At 39.1% G+C, this 17,255-nt stretch overlaps 1 protein-coding gene across 3 annotated transcripts in view; it reads right to left on the bottom strand.

Moving 5' to 3' along the window:
- The window catches only part of CP (ceruloplasmin), a 21,543-nt gene extending 4,288 nt beyond the window's left edge, over nt 1-17,255 (bottom strand). The window contains exons 1-19 of one of the 3 annotated variants that reach the window (XM_074547616.1): nt 17,238-17,255; nt 15,855-16,024; nt 13,987-14,231; nt 12,858-13,070; nt 12,185-12,358; nt 11,363-11,617; nt 9,989-10,154; nt 8,898-9,037; nt 8,212-8,343; nt 7,882-8,093; nt 7,228-7,378; nt 5,416-5,628; nt 4,870-5,077; nt 3,586-3,725; nt 2,984-3,112; nt 2,319-2,425; nt 1,393-1,609; nt 600-739; nt 35-197 (exon numbers count right to left, since the gene is read on the bottom strand). In XM_074547616.1, coding sequence (XP_074403717.1) covers nt 35-197; nt 600-739; nt 1,393-1,609; nt 2,319-2,425; nt 2,984-3,112; nt 3,586-3,725; nt 4,870-5,077; nt 5,416-5,628; nt 7,228-7,378; nt 7,882-8,093; nt 8,212-8,343; nt 8,898-9,037; nt 9,989-10,154; nt 11,363-11,617; nt 12,185-12,358; nt 12,858-13,070; nt 13,987-14,231; nt 15,855-16,009 — 3,160 coding nt within the window. In that variant the 5' untranslated portion in view covers nt 16,010-16,024; nt 17,238-17,255. Of the gene's footprint in view, nt 1-34; nt 198-599; nt 740-1,392; nt 1,610-2,318; nt 2,426-2,983; nt 3,113-3,585; nt 3,726-4,869; nt 5,078-5,415; nt 5,629-7,227; nt 7,379-7,881; nt 8,094-8,211; nt 8,344-8,897; nt 9,038-9,988; nt 10,155-11,362; nt 11,618-12,184; nt 12,359-12,857; nt 13,071-13,986; nt 14,232-15,002; nt 15,037-15,854; nt 16,105-17,237 lie in introns of those variants that run through there. The other 2 variants (XM_074547617.1, XM_014273224.3) reach the window with 2 other exon arrangements.

Raw genomic sequence — 17,255 nt, 5'->3', positions numbered from 1 at the left:
CGTAACAAACGTTACCAAGCTCGGTGCCTCTTACCTTCCTTTGGGAGTACAGTGTAGGTCGCTTCCATGCCTGCGTGGATGTGGTCGGTAACATGACAATGCAACAGCCAGGTTCCAGGGTTCTCTGGGGTCATTTCCACAGTTTGGGATGTCCCAGGGAACAGATCAAAGACATCAGCCCGGTAAACCCCTGTTTGCTTCAAGACAAAAAGAAGCAACAGTTAAACTGTGTTAAGCACACGTTCTGTGTATCATTTCTGCTGAAACATCACTTTGTACATCCACTTCATGCTCCAAAGTTTAATAAACTAGCAACTGAGTGGAAATGAAGGAAAACTATAGCTTTTGTCTTACCACAGCCATGAAAAATTCACAGCTATCTTATTGAAATAATATCTGAGGTTACCAGTGAGCGAATGATGCTGGCAGATATTCTCTGGCTCCTGTATGTTGATCAAATACAGGTTTGAGGCATAAAACCCTTACGGTCAAAGTACAAGCCCTGCTTAATATTGCAAGACGACTTTTCACCACAGATAACAGTCCCTGATATTTGACTTACCTCTCATTCTTAACACAGCAAGAAAAAGACCTGATACCTTGTAGTCAAAGCTGTGGCCATGGAAGTGTACTGTGTGAATGTCTATCTCGTTGCCCATTCCCATCAGATACCAGCTGACATCATCTCCAACATGCATGGTCAGGCCATGCAAATTTCCAAACACCTTTCCATTAATGGCTAAAAAGAAGGAAAGTAAGACAGAGAAAACAAATAAGATTTTGTGTATCATGTGTTGTTATCACTAATATAATACAGATTGAAAGATTTAAAAGCCAATGCCAAATAAAAGTAATGGTTTTGGAGGGTACATGATGAATAGTTGTGTTTATGTTCCCCATTAAACCAGAAAGAAAGACATAATAAAGAAAATGTCTTTGCTGTACATCATTGCTAATGTTGCAGTTTTTAAAGAGCTGTGGGAATTGCAGGTCTTTATTTAAAGATCTGCAGTTCCTGTCAATCTTTGTAAAAGAGTAAGCTTTACAAAGACATGCTTTCAGGATTCACATAGACTTTCCAACATATCCAGAGCAGTTGTTTGCTGACATCAAATCAGAACGTAAAATTTTATTCTTTCTCTACTAAAACTTCAACATAATAATATACCAGGGGATATTGTTGTTGTTAAGGGTTTTTTTAACTTGTGAAAAAAAAGTCATTCACTGGCATTAGCAGTGTTTTCAAAAAAAGTTTGAGTAAAGTTTTTCAACCCTTCTGTCCTGGAACTGGAAATTCAAGGGGCTGAGCAAGTTGAATTTATATACATACACTTTCAAATACATAATTTTGTAGAATTTGCAGAGCTATATGAACTAAATTGGGAAACATACCATGCATTTTATTACTTTCAAGGAATCTCTCATCCTCTTTGTCAACAAGGTGTGGGTTGGTAGAATACATTTTAATGTTTTCATCCAAGTACCATGACTCATTTTCATCAAAAACCATAAAGAGAAGAGCAAACTGAACTTTCTTTTTAGTATGGAATGATGGCAGGTAATGTCTGTGACACACAATGAGTGTGCCTATTAATCCACTATAAGTGTCCTGAAATGACAAATGAAAACCCACATAACTGGAAGATATAACTAAACAGAAGTACTTTCCATGACATGCAGGAATCCTTTTACTATCTTCACAGCTATCAGTATCTGGGCAGAAGAGAAGCCAATGTCAAACAAAGTTATTTCTCCACTGTTATATGTTACACAGAAACCAAGTTCAATGAAGACTACCTTATTTTCATCTCTTGTTATAAACATTTCTTCCATATTAATTTACTGGTCTTTTTTCAAACTATTTTTATAATTTTGAGCTTGATTTCCATTCAAAATATACTTCTTGACACTGTATTTATTGAGACAATGGCAAGAATACATTCATTTCCATTAAAAATACTATGTTAAACTAATTCATGTTTGGTAAAAAATGGCAGAGTTGTGTTTCATAGCTGCATTTTAGTTTTCCCCCAGATGACCGATTAGATATTGAGCAAGCTATAAAGTGTTAGCTTTAAGAAGGGAATGTGAGATGATCTATACTAACAGCAGAACAACCAGGAAGCAAACCCATGAATGTCTGTAGCATTGAATTTCTGCCCTGACGTTCTTTCAACTTGCCTTCAAGAAGCATATAAATTCAAAGGTATGGTAATAGGGGAAATACCTTAGCAGAGAAAGCAGAAGAATGTTCAAACTCATCTACATTGACTATATCTATGTTGGAGACACAAACAAAACTGATATCAATAATATACCTTAACAATGTCCACTGTTGAATGGTATGCCCATGCAATACACTGTGAATCTCCTCTCCCAGGACTCGATCTCTCTGGGATTTTCCAGACATACGTTGTTGTATCACCTGAATTAAATATCAATTAATTTTTGAAGTTTTCAATGTGCTGACCCAGGTGGTCATCATGAAGCAGATGTTATTTCCATTTACAGCTTACTATATTTGTCTTGAAGTTCCCCTTCCCATTTACTGCACTGGCTAGCTGATGGCCCCTTCTGCAGATCCATGATTCTTCCTGACAATGGTTTTGTGTGTTGTGAGTGTGTCTGCACTGTCCTGTTCACCATACTTAACAGTCAGTTGAATATTTTGTAAAGATCACAGAGGAAATTGACCAGTCATAGCATAAGCTATGCTTTCCCTATGGAGCCAAATCTGTTTGCTTTCATGAAAGGTGCAGCCACATTCTATCAAAAAATTACTGATCAGTCAAGGGCTAGGACACACAGAAATATTTATGAGGGGCATTTGAACTGTAGAAATATTTGTCATAATCAGCATCAAAAATTTAAGTACTTGAGGCAAGATGAACAAAAATGATGTTTATCCTGCTTCTGGAAGCTTGCTATATCTTACCAGAAGTCTTGATGTTACCTGCTGAAATAAAAAAGTGTGGTTTGATACCTGGGTTAGTCACAGCAACAACAGAACTGTCTGTTTTCACTCCATGGGCATGGATAGAATAAGGTCTTGATGCTAAGTTTTTAAAAACTATTATAATTTTATCTCCAGTGTTTGACACAAGCAGTGGTCCTGTTGGATTGAAAAGAAAGATTAACTTGGTTTTACAAAACATCAGAACAGACAGAGAGCCAGCTTGTTGTGTTCCAATTCACAACATTGGCTTATAAGTCAGATGAAAACTGTATAAAGAAAATGTTCATTATGACATGCGAACTTGAGATGTTAAATTTAGGCCTCTACATCTCAAGATCTGAGCACTTACTGTGTACCTGAAGTCAGTTTGGATGTTGCTGCCCAGTTTTATGCTGACTTAGAATCTCTGACCAAGCAGCAAACCAAAAGGGTTTTTTTTCCTTTTAGAGCAAGCAATGCTATCTTGCAGGGAAAGCACTGCAGTAAAAGTAGCAGTTCCAAGTAGGTTTTCCATTTAGATTGAGACAATTTTTTGAGGGTAGAACTGCACTCAATATTATTCAAATAGTATCATTTGATTTGTGTGACTGCATTTTTTGCATTTTTAAAACTGAACATGATGACTTTACCTTGAATTTCCAGGTGCTGCTGCTCCTTTGCTCTGTTTTTGGGAGTACTGAATGTCTGATCAGTGTACTCACGATATACTACCTTTTTGTACTTTGAGCCAATGAATTTGTCATCTTTATTTAAAAATGGATTGCCAGGGCTGCCAAAAGAAGAAAGAAATGCATTCCTTCATGTATTTTAGAACATCTTTTGCAGGTATGTCAATTAACTATCAAGAGTCTGGCTCAAAAGAAGTAGTAATCTCATAAACTGAAAGAGTAATCTCATAAACTGCAAGTATCTTCAACATGAAAACATTCTTGTTAAGCTGGGAGGTTCCCCTTTAGAAGGTTAAAAGCCCCACTATAAATAGATCAAGTCTATGGTACTTGAAAAAATGCTGAGTTCTTGGCCTGGCAAATGCCACAAATTGCATGAAGACACACAGCAACTTGCACACTGAAAAACCAGAGCCTTTGGCAACTTCAGGGTACGTCTAAAATGAAGCCTAAAACTTGTAAAGCTGAACTGCATGGGGAGTGGACACAATATGGGGGGGAAAGGTCTGGTAACAGCATAGTCCATATTACTTGTGCTTAGAATTATGTCAGAGTCCACTGGTATACAGGGCAAAATACATACTATCAAACTGAGGAAAAAAGAAGAGAATACAATTAAGTTAATAACAAAATACAGTTATAATCTGCTACTCAAATTATTCAGGTAGAACACAGAAATTCATCATTCTTGTTTAGCCTTTTCTGCTAATTGATATGAATTAGTTTATCCAATCAGTTCTCTCTCACTGAGATTCAAATACTGGAAATAAAGCACCAAGACAACAAGCTTCATGATCAGTGAATACATTCATGAATGTATCTTGTGTAAGCTCATGAAATTGAGAGGGGTCAAAGAACCTTACTCAGACTACAAATAAACATGAGACAAAGACCTTGTTTATCAGGACATAGTCATCGTAGATAAAATGACAGTGAACAATTTAAGCTTTCCACGTCAAGGACTACCAACATCAGTAAATAACAAATGCACGTGCATTATCCAGGATCCATTAAAATCTACACCTGTCCCACAGAAGATCTGTGTGATTTCTCAAGCATTATGCTGTCTGGCTCAGTTACATGGCAGCACTGCTGGGGAAGGAGAAATTCGCGTGAACCCAAAATATGCTTGTGAAAAGAAAGTGTGTCTAGAAATGTTTGGAAGAGGAAAAGTTTCAGAGGAGAAGTGAGTTGCTCCTTTGTGCTTTTTTTTGCATTTTTTTCCCTGTGAATATTCTGAAGTACCTTTCCTCATGGTATTGATGCCGCTCGAATTCCCATGTCCTGTTAGGAGAATAGTCCCATTCAACTTCCACTGCAGCAATGTAGTAAATCTTTTCATGCAAATACATAGATAAATCTACATTCCACCGGTGGCATTTTTTCACTTTGTAGTTCTGCTTCATGCCCCCAGTGTAGTGGTCTGTTGTCAGGCAGGACACCTCAAAAACTCCTAGGGGTCATATAAGAAACAAAGACTTGAGGAGACCGAGACACAGATTATTGCTCATATAAGCAATATCTTAATATAATTATCTCATATAAGCAATGTCCAAAATCTTTGTGCAGCATGGCTACTTGTAGTAATAAAATTCAGCATACAGAGGAGCTAGGAAAATCAAGGACTTAGCACTAAGAACATATGTCCTTACAGTTTGCTGCCCTTCAAACTGTGCATAGTTTTAGCACCAGGATCAATATACCGCCTACTTAAAGCTTGTCTCTATGCACAAAGCATTCATAGGTAACAGTTTCTGCATTAGTAACAGGATTTTTAAATAAGACATTTACCTTCAGAATCAGGCTTCATAATAGCTGTAAGAACTGTATGTGGAAACAGATTTGCTGTATCCCTTCTTGTTCCTTTAGTAACAAATGTGTTTTCTGAGAAGTATATCCCATGGACATCAACTTCTGAACCCAAGCCCATCAAATGCCAGGAAACAACACTTCCTTTACACATCTCAAGACCAGGCTGATTTCCATACATATAACCATTAATGGCTATAGAAAATTTGAGAAAGCAAAAGCCACCTTGATTAATATACTACTTAATTCTGCAATAGAGATTAACTGATAAACATTTCAGTTGTCATGTCATGCCTTAGACTGCCAGAAATATTAATGATAAAAGACTTTTATCACATCAACAAAACTAAAGAATCAATTCAAGCAAAACAACTTTTAAACCCCAGTGTTTAATTTTCAACAGTTTCCCTTTTCAATGTCCACAGCACATATCACTACCTTGGACAACTGGAAATTTCTCTGCTTTCTACTTGTCATGTATACAGGATGCATAAAAGATCCTGTTTTATACCCTGCAACACCCTGTAGGTGTAGAGTGGAGGCAATCAGAGGGTTTTTTTCATTTGAGTTACTAACCCTTTCTAGATAGCCCTTTGCAAAACTTTCAGATCCTGGGCTTCTCAGGCACTACTGAATGCTCAGCACCAAGAGTCTGTAAACAGGAATGGCCTGAGGGGAATTTCTTTCAAAATGCATAAAACAAATATGTTTAAAGATTAGGTCTTACTAGCAGGGTTAGGGCCTGAGAGTAAAAACGTCTCTTTCCCATGAAACTTGAAAAACATTTCTGCAGTACTAAAACACAATCAGTGTGAAACTCAGTTCTGCCATATGAAAGAAGCAAAGAGCCATCCTGAGGCAAAGTCTAGCTGGCAGATGGAGGGAAGGGATCCCTGCCCTCTGCCCAGCACTGCTGAGGCCACACCTGCAGGGCTGTGCTGAGTTCTGGGCTCCCTCATTTGTAAGACATGAACACACTGCACAGAGGGCAACAAAGGATGATGAAAGGACAAGAAACCATCTCTTCCTACAGGGAAAGGCTGAGGGAGCTGTGATGGCTCTTCAGCCTGAAGAAGGGGCAGCTTGGGGCATCTCACCCACCTTCAGTACAAACACAATCAAGGAGAGTGCCAAGAGGATGGAGCCAGGCTCTTCCCAGTGGTACCCAGCGATAGGGACAGAAGCCCTGCTGACACTAACAGACACCAAATGACACACGGGAGATTCCCTCCAAAGATCAGGAAACACTGTGAGGTTGACCAAGCACTGGCAGAGGCTGCCCAGAGAGATGGTGGAGTCCCCATCCTTGAAGGTATTCAAAAGTCATCAGGACATGGTCTTGGGCAAGTGGCTCTGGGTGGCCCTACTTGAGCAGGATGTTGGACCAGGTGATCTCCAGAGGTCCCATCCAGCCTCAATTTCACTGTAACTCTGTGAAAAACCTCCTTTCAACTACACCATCTGCAAAGCAGAGGTCAGTCTTGTCTTGCTGACTGGTTGCACTCATAGTGTTGCATACAGGCTGAAGACCCAATTCCTCTTTCTATCTGCTCGAAGTGGTACATAACCATGCTAAATCCCCAACTGTCATGCAACACCTTGAACAGCTGGCATTGTACTTTAAACTACCACATTCTGTTGAAACTGAATTGCACTGAAATATTTGGGGTTTTCCCCACTGGAAAGGAATGAAAGGTGTCTGCACTACACAGCTTTCCTGCCTCAAACATGAAACCATTAAAGTAAAAACCTTACTGCAGAAATTAATATTTCACTAACTTATAATTTTCTTACAGTGCATTTTGTTAGACTCTTGGAAGTCTTCATCATCTTTGTCAATTTTATCAGGACTTAGTGTAAACATCAAAATATTTTCATCCAAATACCAGCTCAGATTCTCATCAAATACTGTGGCAAGTAGAAAAAGCTCCATGTTCACATTTTTCTGTTGAGAAGAAATAGTAGAAGGGAAAGTAGAAATGAATTAACAGAAAATGTCAGGGGGCAAACTCCTATGTTGTAATAATTTATGAGTACAAGTCACAAAATAGAGTAAATGCATTCATTGATACTGCATTCTGATAATCTCAAAGCTCTGTAATTGCTGTAGCTGGTAACTAAGTACCTACTGCTAATGTTCTTTCTATCAGCAACGACCACCTCTGGAACTGAGTTTGTATTTGATCTTTAAAATCTCTACATTTTCCTAGAGATTCTCATCCTGTCTGAGACTTGAATGCCAGTAGCTACTCATGACAGTGGTGTTTTCACATAGCAGTGACTGTCTATCTGGAGCCATATTGAAAACCAACCCTACTTTCTTCATGTTGTTTATTCCCCTTAGGACATTGGTGAAACTAATGCGGAGAGGAGGTGGTGCAGTCTGAGAAGAGAGAGCAGATTCGCCTGTGGCAATGCAAATGTTTCCATTGTTCTTCTTTGACTGACCTGTTTCCCAGAAGAAAGCAGAGCTCCTTTCCTGCACACTAGGAGAGGCCCCACAAGGCCAGAACTGGTGTCTCTGACTGCATCCACAGCTGAGTAATAAAGCCAGGTTAAGCAGTCTGGGTCTTGGTCTGTGGGACCCACATCGTCTGGCACATCCCATTCATATGTAAATGTGGTGCCGGGACTCACGTGAGAGGCTGGCGATTCAGTACCTATTACAGAAATCAGCATTGGGAATTATGCCGAGTGCACATTCTTTCATTGCTCACCTGCAGCTCGTGGGCAGGTGCTCAGCGGGTGCTCGGGCGCTGCAGCCCGCGGGCGGCTCACCGCTGCCGAAGCGCGCCCCGGCCCCGCTCCTGCGGGTGCGCACGCCGTGGGGCTGGATGCTGAACGGGCGGCTGGCCTTGTTCCGGAAGGTCACCCTGATGCGCTCGCCCACTTCAGCCCTGATCACAGGTCCTGGAAAAGTGTACACGGTCTAATTATGGGATATTTCTATCAAATGGTCACCCTGAATTTATGGCATGCAGTGGCTGGCTCCTTTTTCCCTTGCACGAGGAATGCCCCTGGGCCTCTGTGGCCACAAGCCAGGTCCCTGGCACGTGGCCTGAATCACACAACTGCCCAGCAGCAACCAATTCCAGTTCACTTGGAGGTCCAGTGGCTTTCAGGACAGTTCCATCCCTTTGGAAAGCGATTTACAGACATTAGCACCAACCCATGCCAGGAGCAGCAAGGTTATCAATAGAATTAGAACTGCCTAGCCTGGCCCTGTAATTAAGAGCCTGACCTTTGGAGACCATGGCATGCTCCTGCAGGGAAGCTGGGTACGGTGACAGTGCTGTGTCAAGAGCTTCTTTACACCTTGGGGGAAACCACAGGCACTAGTGGCTGACGGAGGCAGGGAGAGCTAAGGGCTTCTCCTTGGAGGTTGGAGCACTGCTTACTAACCAGTGGAAGTGACTGTTTATTCTCATAAATATTTGACACAAAAAAATTTTAGACTTTCTTACCTAGGAGTCCAAGGTGTGCTTCCTCTGCAAGCCTTTTTTTATGTTCAGTGAAAGAGCCATCTGTATATTCTTTGTAAATTGCTTTTTTGTAGGAGCCACCAATTCTTGTCTCACTTTGTTCAAAAAAGATGTGAGATTCACTGTGTAAAAGAAATTACAAAAGATGCAAACGCTTCAAGTCAAAATGCTCAGTTGTATAAAAGCAGTCAGACCTCAATTCTGTTTTCAGAGCTATGGCATGCTGAGTTTGTCTTTTGGGTTTCTTTTCAGTGGTAAGGTCACACACTTATATGCAGTGACTTCGAAGATGTGCAGGAATCCATTATCCTTCACTAACTTCTCATTAAGAAAAAGCCGCTGTGCTGAGCTGCCCTTACAAAGCCAGTCTGCTTAGAGACTCATTAACAATGATTTCTAGTCAACATTTCATAATCTTGAATTTACTCTTCTTTTAATTAGAAGTTACAAAAATTAAACAGGGGAAGATAAAAGTACCAAGAATATGTAACCTCTATATAAAAAGTGAAAAGATTCAGTCGACGCTTCTACTCTTTCAGCAAGGACCTTTCAGTGCTTTCCAAGAACTTTTCAAACATTGAACTGTGCCACATTGCTTGTGGAAGAGCAAGCAGATGAAAAACTTGAGGAATCAATGTATTCAGTGTCTCCAGGTCATGAATACGTAAACACAGTGTAAAGGGCAAAGCTATCTCTTGCAATTTGTTTTCTACATGAGATGCTGTTAACATGAGTTTCATCATCAAAGGCAATGGTCATGATCTTCTGCTTTGTTCCCTAACTCAGGATAATCAACCATCTTGAATAATAAGGAGTCATAGCCTATATATGACATAATAATTCACCTTAATCACAGTGAAACAACTAACATAGCAGCAAAATTTAAGGTAAGATTACAGGGAAAACAAATGACCTAATTTGGGGAGATATTTATTCTAGCACTAATACTTGAACACAGATGAGGACAATGAGCAATTATGCTTAAAAGTCAGTTCTGCCATATACTTACTTTATTTAGCATGCTTAAATAAATTCTTCTTGGAAAATAAAACTCTTTAATTAGAGGCATTTACCTGTCAACAATTAATTCTTGTCCTGTAAAATGGTTCACTGCAGATGGGCCATAATTCCAGATGATCTCTTCAGCAGCAAGGAAGTACTGTCTTATCTTTGTACTCTCACTGTGACCTGGTATGGATTTCTTACAATTTTCTACTTTGAAAAGGGCCTGCATACCACCTGGGAAAAAAAGAGGTAGAGAAACCTGGGCAGAAGGAACTGCATTTTGTTTTCTCTTTCCCTGCATCCAACAGCTCTTCTGTTCCCTGGACAATTCCCCCACCACTGATGGATGTGTAAATCACAAAATGGAAGGTAAATGCTACAAAAGAAGGTGTGCCAGCTGAGCTAGGATATAGAAACACAGCTGTGGTATCCACAGCAGGCAGACAGGCGTGGTAAAGGGCATTCTGCTTGTAAAGCTGCCACTGGCATAGCAAAGAGGATTAGGGTAGAGTGGACACGGTGCTGTCCATGAACCATCCAGCCAAGGTCAGATGTTACCAGACTGACCATCCTCTATCTAAATATAAACAACTTACTTGTGGAACTCTCAAGTCTGCATCCTAAGGGAAGCAGTTAGCAAATCTGATTGCTGGAGACATAAATATTATAGTGAAGAGAGCCCTTTTACAGCTACAAATCAGGCCAATTTTTAGGGTTTAAGTCTGGGCCAGAATGCCTCAGCCATATCAGGATACTGCTTGATCTGATAAAGCTTGGAACCTCTGTGTCTTTGAATCTGCAGGTTACACACTTTTTATTTTGGAGTTTTCAAATCTTGGAGAATGATTTTCAGTTCTGTGTTCTTTCCCACTTCTGTGATAAATCACTTTGCTCACAGGAATATAGATCATTCAAAAGCCTGGAATTAGCTTCTAAGTATTTAATATGGCTATTAAAACTGAAAACACAGGATAATGCAGAGAAGCAAAAAGAACATATCTGTTTATTCATGAATGCACTTTCCAGAACATGTCTTTGTCAGCAGGCAAGTTAGCCTGCCTGTTCTGTGCCCCTTTTCAAAGACGGAATGAGCCCCAATTTTTCTGTTGGCAAACAGAAAATTGTGGTTTGTTAGCTCCAGCAGGGGGCAAACATCATGCTGGTTTTTTGCCAAACGGCGAAGCTTGCAAAAATGCAGTTGGGCTAAGTGCTGCCAGCTGATGATGATGATGTCCATTAGGGAAAAGAATCCCTTGATTCCCATGGATACAGGCTCAAACCCATCTAATGCACGTGTAGGCATTTCCATTACTCTGAGAGTTTTGTTTTTTTTTACCTAGAGGAGAATATTGCCTGGCATATCACCAGGTCAAGAGCCCTGCAAAAGTGACTCAGTAAACTCTTAAGGTAAAAAATTCTGATCACTGAAACTTGTACTGTACCTTCGATGTGGTCATTCACTTGGCAGCTGAGCAGCCATTCCCCAGGGCTCCTCGGGACCATGACAGCATCAATGAATGTGGCTGGGAAGAGGCTGATGGTGTCAACTCGATGATGCCTTTCTATTAAAGTCTGTCCATGAAAGTAGGCTGAATGGATATCAGCTTCATTACCCATGCCAAAAAGATGCCATTTTATCTTATCTTCCACACACATTGTGAGGTTTGGGAGGTATCCATACATGTATCCATTGATTGCTAAAATAAATGTTATTTATTACAGTTAATTTCACAGACCTTAGGATGTTTTCTTCAAATGCAGGTATCATACAACCATTGCTCTATTCTTCAAAATAGAAAGAGCTTCAAAAGCAAGCTCCACACTTTTGAAAATCACTGCCAGTACCAGACACATGCTTCCTCTACATAGCTATGATTCTGGAATATGTGCCACAGCCAGAGGTATCTTATTTGTTTACACTAACAGTAAGAACTGCTTTTCTAAACTATGAAATTATAGTAGAGAGCTCAGGACTAAGAAACAGAACAAAGTAACACAACTCTGTTTACACTGCCTGGGAAAATTACACTGGCAAAGATCTTCATGACCCTAAGAATTTTCTATCACAACTCCAAAGATTTGATTGTACAATACTTGTCATCACTTTTAAAATTTAAAATTTTTATTTAAAAGAATCTGTCTTAATCCTCTAAGAAATATTTCTGATTAAAAAAAAAAATTCTACAATTCATCTTTAAAAGTGACAAGAAAAATATTACTTCATGAGATCAGTGACAAGCAACATTGATATATAGTTCTCTCACAGTGCATTTTATTGCTTTCCTGGAAGTCCTCGTCATCTTTGTCCACTTTGGAAGGCTCAAAACAGTATGTTCTGATATTGTCCTCTAGGTACCAACTGAGATTTTCATCCACCACAGAAAACATAAGGATAAATTCAGCATCAAAGTGTTGATCAGTGTCCCTATTCATTGTATCTGAAAAACAAAAGGTTATATTCAAAATCTTGGAAACTAACATTAATATTTTTGTCAGTTTTAACTCTAGTCTCAGTAGGGCTGGACCCTGTTTACTTCATGTTTTGACACTTTCCTTGTGCATGACTGTATACATAACCTTATATGCACACTTAAGAAAATATCCCTTTTGATAGATTCTATAAAATTACTGGGAATAAATATTGCATGTTAATCTCTTTCTTATATTAGTATTTACAATTCCTTGCACATTGCTAGCATAGCACATCTCATATGGGTTTGTGAACAAAGCATTCTGCAAATTATATTCACTCTCATACACAAAATCAGACTACTTCCTACACTATTGAAGGCAGCTGATTGCGAAGACCAAAATCAGTTATTTCAAAATAAATTGTAATCTTCTCCTCTTCCAGGAAATTATTTCACTGATATTTATTAATAATAATTACCAATCACCTTGCATGTGTATTTATTTACTCATTTATTTATGGTTTACCTTTCCTGCAAATTATTAAAGGCCCAACAAGCCCTGAGGCAACATCTCTGGGAGCATCTATGTGGGAGTGGTAAGCCCTGGTTATGCAGTCTGCATCTGCTTCAGCTGGACCTTGATCTTCTGTCACATCCCACGTGTAAGTGTACTGGCCGCCAGGCTCGACAGCATCATCTCGCTTCTGTAAATCTTTGGTGGTGTCGGGATAAAAGGCACCTGAAGAATTCCACACAGTCACCATTAGCACAACACACAACAGGGTGTTAGGATAGCACCTGCCATGTGAAAGTTGATTACATGCTGCAGTAAAATGGACTGAACATCTGAACACAGGTTAAAACCCCACAACTCTTAAATCAGATAAGCAGATGTTTTCTTTTTCGTTAGGAATCTTTTCATTGGCTTTTGAAGTTCATAGGAGTACTTCAATTAATGGCCCATTAAAGTTAGTCCTTAATTTATTTGGAGGGGACTACGTGCTTCCTGTAAAAAAGAGAATAATTCAAATATTTGTAAAACATTTGTTAAATCTTAATCTTGGAAACTGTTCTAAAACATTGCATATGCCCTGAAGGAATATAGGTGTTGCTGGAATGATAGCAATAGAAATAATTCTGAAAAGTGTACGTACTGCTACATAATACACTGTTTTGATCTGACAGAGTGTGTCACATGCTAGTTATAGTGAAAACAAATTACTAAGCAGTATCTGTTTACCCATTTTAAGAAATTCTTGTGTATCTTATATACTATATACATAAATTTAGTGTTAAGAATTTGGAGCAGTACATTATTATTGTTAACAATGTCTTCCTCACAACATCAAATTTTTATATATCCTCCATACCTCAATCTCTTATATACCTTTATACCTTTATTTTAGTTGAAACACAAATATTCTTATTTCAGGTAAAATGTTGATCTAAAATTGCCTCCTTCACAAATTCCACTTTTGGCTTTGTATTTTACTCTTGAAAATTTCTCAGACTTGGCTCCTATTTTAATTTGATTGTGTCCTAATTTAAAACTCTTTTTACTTGACCAGTCTTCTCTCTGATGGAGGAATACCCCTTACATTCAAAGGGACGATTAACTTTTGATAAATTCTGGTCCAGAATGGAATCAAGCTTACCTTCATTTTCTTTTGTGTATCTTACACCATGGGGATGCAGTGTGTAGTTTCTGGAAGCAAAGTTTTTCAAGTGAATAGTAATGGAATCTCCAACTTCTCCCTTAATTATAGGACCTAAAAAACCCAGCCAGGAAGGTTTTTCAACTATCGCATCATATAAATGATTAGTATACTGAATGTAGATAGCCTTCTTGTAAGTGTTTCCTATCCTGTGTGGTCCTCTTTTCAGAAAGACTTCAGCCTGCCTGTAAAGAAAATACATAAATGCATCTGTCATGTGGTTTTTAATTAATAGTCTCAAATAAAGACCAGGTAACTGCAGCACTGTGCACAACACAACACACTACCTGCAAGTCTTGTGGTGAAATAAGTTAATACTGCCCAAAAATGCAAAGCATTTTCTACAAGGTGGAGTATTGTTTGAGCATATGGGGAAGGAATTGTAGGTGCCTTGGCAAGTGCAGGTCAGAAGTGCAATTAAAATGCCAGACCAGAGCTCCACTTGGAGAGAAAAGGCTCAGGTACTATAATTCTGAGTACATGAGGCTCTTGAGCTGCAACCCAAAGCAAATATGTATGGTACGGCTCTTCTTGGACCATTTAAATAGCTGCCCTTTAGTTGTGGAGTATTCCTCCTGCACTGTTTTTCCCTGCCCCTATAAACATCAATCTCTACACAAGCACACCTTCAAAAAGCGTCCAGGTGGAGAAGGGGAATCAGAGAAGCTGAAACTGGAAAGTACAATACAAAGGACTGGCTCCATTGCAGGCATACAACCACCGAGAACCTGACATTAATGTAGCACACAGCATGCCGGCACAGACCAGGGGAAAGCAGTGAAAGTGCAGTGAACAGCAGTGGCTTGCTGTATTGCAACACAGCTCTGCGATGCTCAGACAGGATGCCCTGCTTCCACCCCCAGTCAGAATTACCAGCCTGCTGAATCCCTGGCAGTGTCTTACAGCTCACAAAGTTTGTGAGTGGAAAAAATGAAAAGCTAACTGCTTCATCTCACCTGATTGAGTAGCAGGTTATGGCTGAGGCTCTCACTAAAGGAAACAAACCACAGGAAATCTTTCAGTCCCTCATCCACAGATTAAATGAGAACTGCATTTTTGAGATTTCTGACTTTCTAATTTCTGATTTCTCTCATCATTGTTTTTGCTTTGATACAGTCCTATATAATTTTTAAGGCACTGAAAAAAGAGAAGAAACTAACAGGTTTCCTCTCTGAAATGTTTTTCTGATGCCTTTTATATCTGGATTTTCTTCATTGATTATTCAGACCTCAGAATGCTTCCCCCCTCGTCACCCTACAAATCTTCAGCCTACTACTGCTCTCACTCTACACTGGACCCTCTTTGCCTTGTAATGAGCAACCCAGCTCCTCCACTGCGGGTGAAAGTACCCAGCTGTGCTTCTGCACCAGTGAAAACCACCCCTGCCGACAAAGAATAACTAAAAAGAAAACCTGTGCTCAGCAGGAAAGTTTTAAATTTATAATTTGTTTTTAAATTTGTCAGTTCTGCATTTAAAAACAAAAACCATCTCTTCAGCACTAGCACCTTAGACATTCAAAATTAAACACCATTAGACATTCAGGGTCTTATTCTAGTCTCTACTGAGTAAATATTTCATTACAACAAGTTCGCACTCTACTGCATATTCCAAGGCTTTGAATTAGCACAACATTGGAATGCAATTCTCAAGCAAGCCAGGAAAAAAAAAATCAAAATTCCCATATATGTTTGACAGAAAAACCACTGACACCAAGACTCATTTCACTGCCTTCACCAAGTTTTCAGTACAGCCCTGGTGACTAAGCCAGATGAAGTTGTAAAATAGAACTCAACACTGCTTTACTTACTCTTCTTCTGCAAAAAGCTGCCCAGAGATGGCGTTGGCATTGCCCGGTGCATAGTTCCAGACAGTCTCTCTAATGCCAATGTAGTACTCCCGGTTCACTGCCCCAGCGTGGCCACAGCAAGAAACCAGCAAGCAGATTAGGAGAAATAGCTTCATTTTGCATCCATGGACCTTGAGGAAAACATGAAATAAAAACACAGGATGGACACAGGCAATTTCCTTTTATATGCTCCTATCTCTCCTACTCCCCATATCCTTAACTCCCCCTCCCTGCTCCTGTTTGCTTTTGTGGAAACAATAAAAACAATTGCACAATGTCTCTGTGTGTCAAGAGCAAACAAAAGATTCTGGTAACTTCATCAGTTCAGAAAAGCAAAGAAATTTTTCTATTTCTGCCAACCAACAATCACACAAAATAGCATTCAGATTGTTGTAGAGTGCGAATCTTGCCACTGAACTGAAAGCAGATTTAAAAGGATTTACAGACTTGGGAATTCTTTAAAAATGTCATCTGTGCTCTGAGCACTGACACAATTATACTCATGCTAAACTAAAATTACAAGTTTCCATTGTATGGCAACTTAAAATTATCTGTAATAAGCAGGATATCCTTTGCAGCTATTTTAATACTGGGCAGAAAAATTATGATTATTTTGGATAGAAGACTAAAATTCAGAATATAATTAAAATATAGCAGTTTTACCTTAATGACATAAAAATCTAAGTCTCGTTCACCAGGACTATGGTATAAGATAATTCATAAATTTTAATCACTATTCCTATCAGTCACTGTCAGAATATTTAATTTCTTCATATTTCTACACATCTGGATTAAATTAAGGATTCTACATCTCTCTAAATGACAAAGCCAAAGCTGAGATTTTGAAATCTGCCCAAATCTATGATGAAATTCTGGAGTTTCACAGGTTGATGTCACCTGTCACAGTCTATTGGGGTTGCAAATACCCCTATTGTAAATTAGGTGAGGTAAAAATGAGAAAGCTTTTACCTCCTATTAAAATACTTTAATTCAAAGTCATTCCTTCATAAATCAGTTGTTCATGAGTATGTAGGTTTTTGATATATTTTTGTTCAGATTTCCATTTGATTGTGGAAGAGAAAACAACACCAGCAATACCCTTGAAATCTCCACATTTATTTGAGGGTAAAAGTATATGCTTTACTTTGCCTCACACCTCCAAATATTCTAAATTACTCTTCCTTGATTTCCAAAAGAACTGAATGGTTTTTTTATGTAAAAATATAACAAAAACTTCTGACAATATTTTCCACTCCTGCTTTTAATTGCACCTCTCCCAGACTTTCAGATTATCTGTATGCCTAAACACACTCCTCATCTTTTTCTTAAGGAGCTCAAAAGTACCTCAGTTTCTGAAGTCTC

Source organism: Zonotrichia albicollis, chromosome 9, assembly GCF_047830755.1.
Source record: "Zonotrichia albicollis isolate bZonAlb1 chromosome 9, bZonAlb1.hap1, whole genome shotgun sequence".
Lineage (NCBI taxonomy): Eukaryota > Metazoa > Chordata > Aves > Passeriformes > Passerellidae > Zonotrichia > Zonotrichia albicollis.
This window is presented reverse-complemented; position numbering and strand designations above follow the sequence as displayed.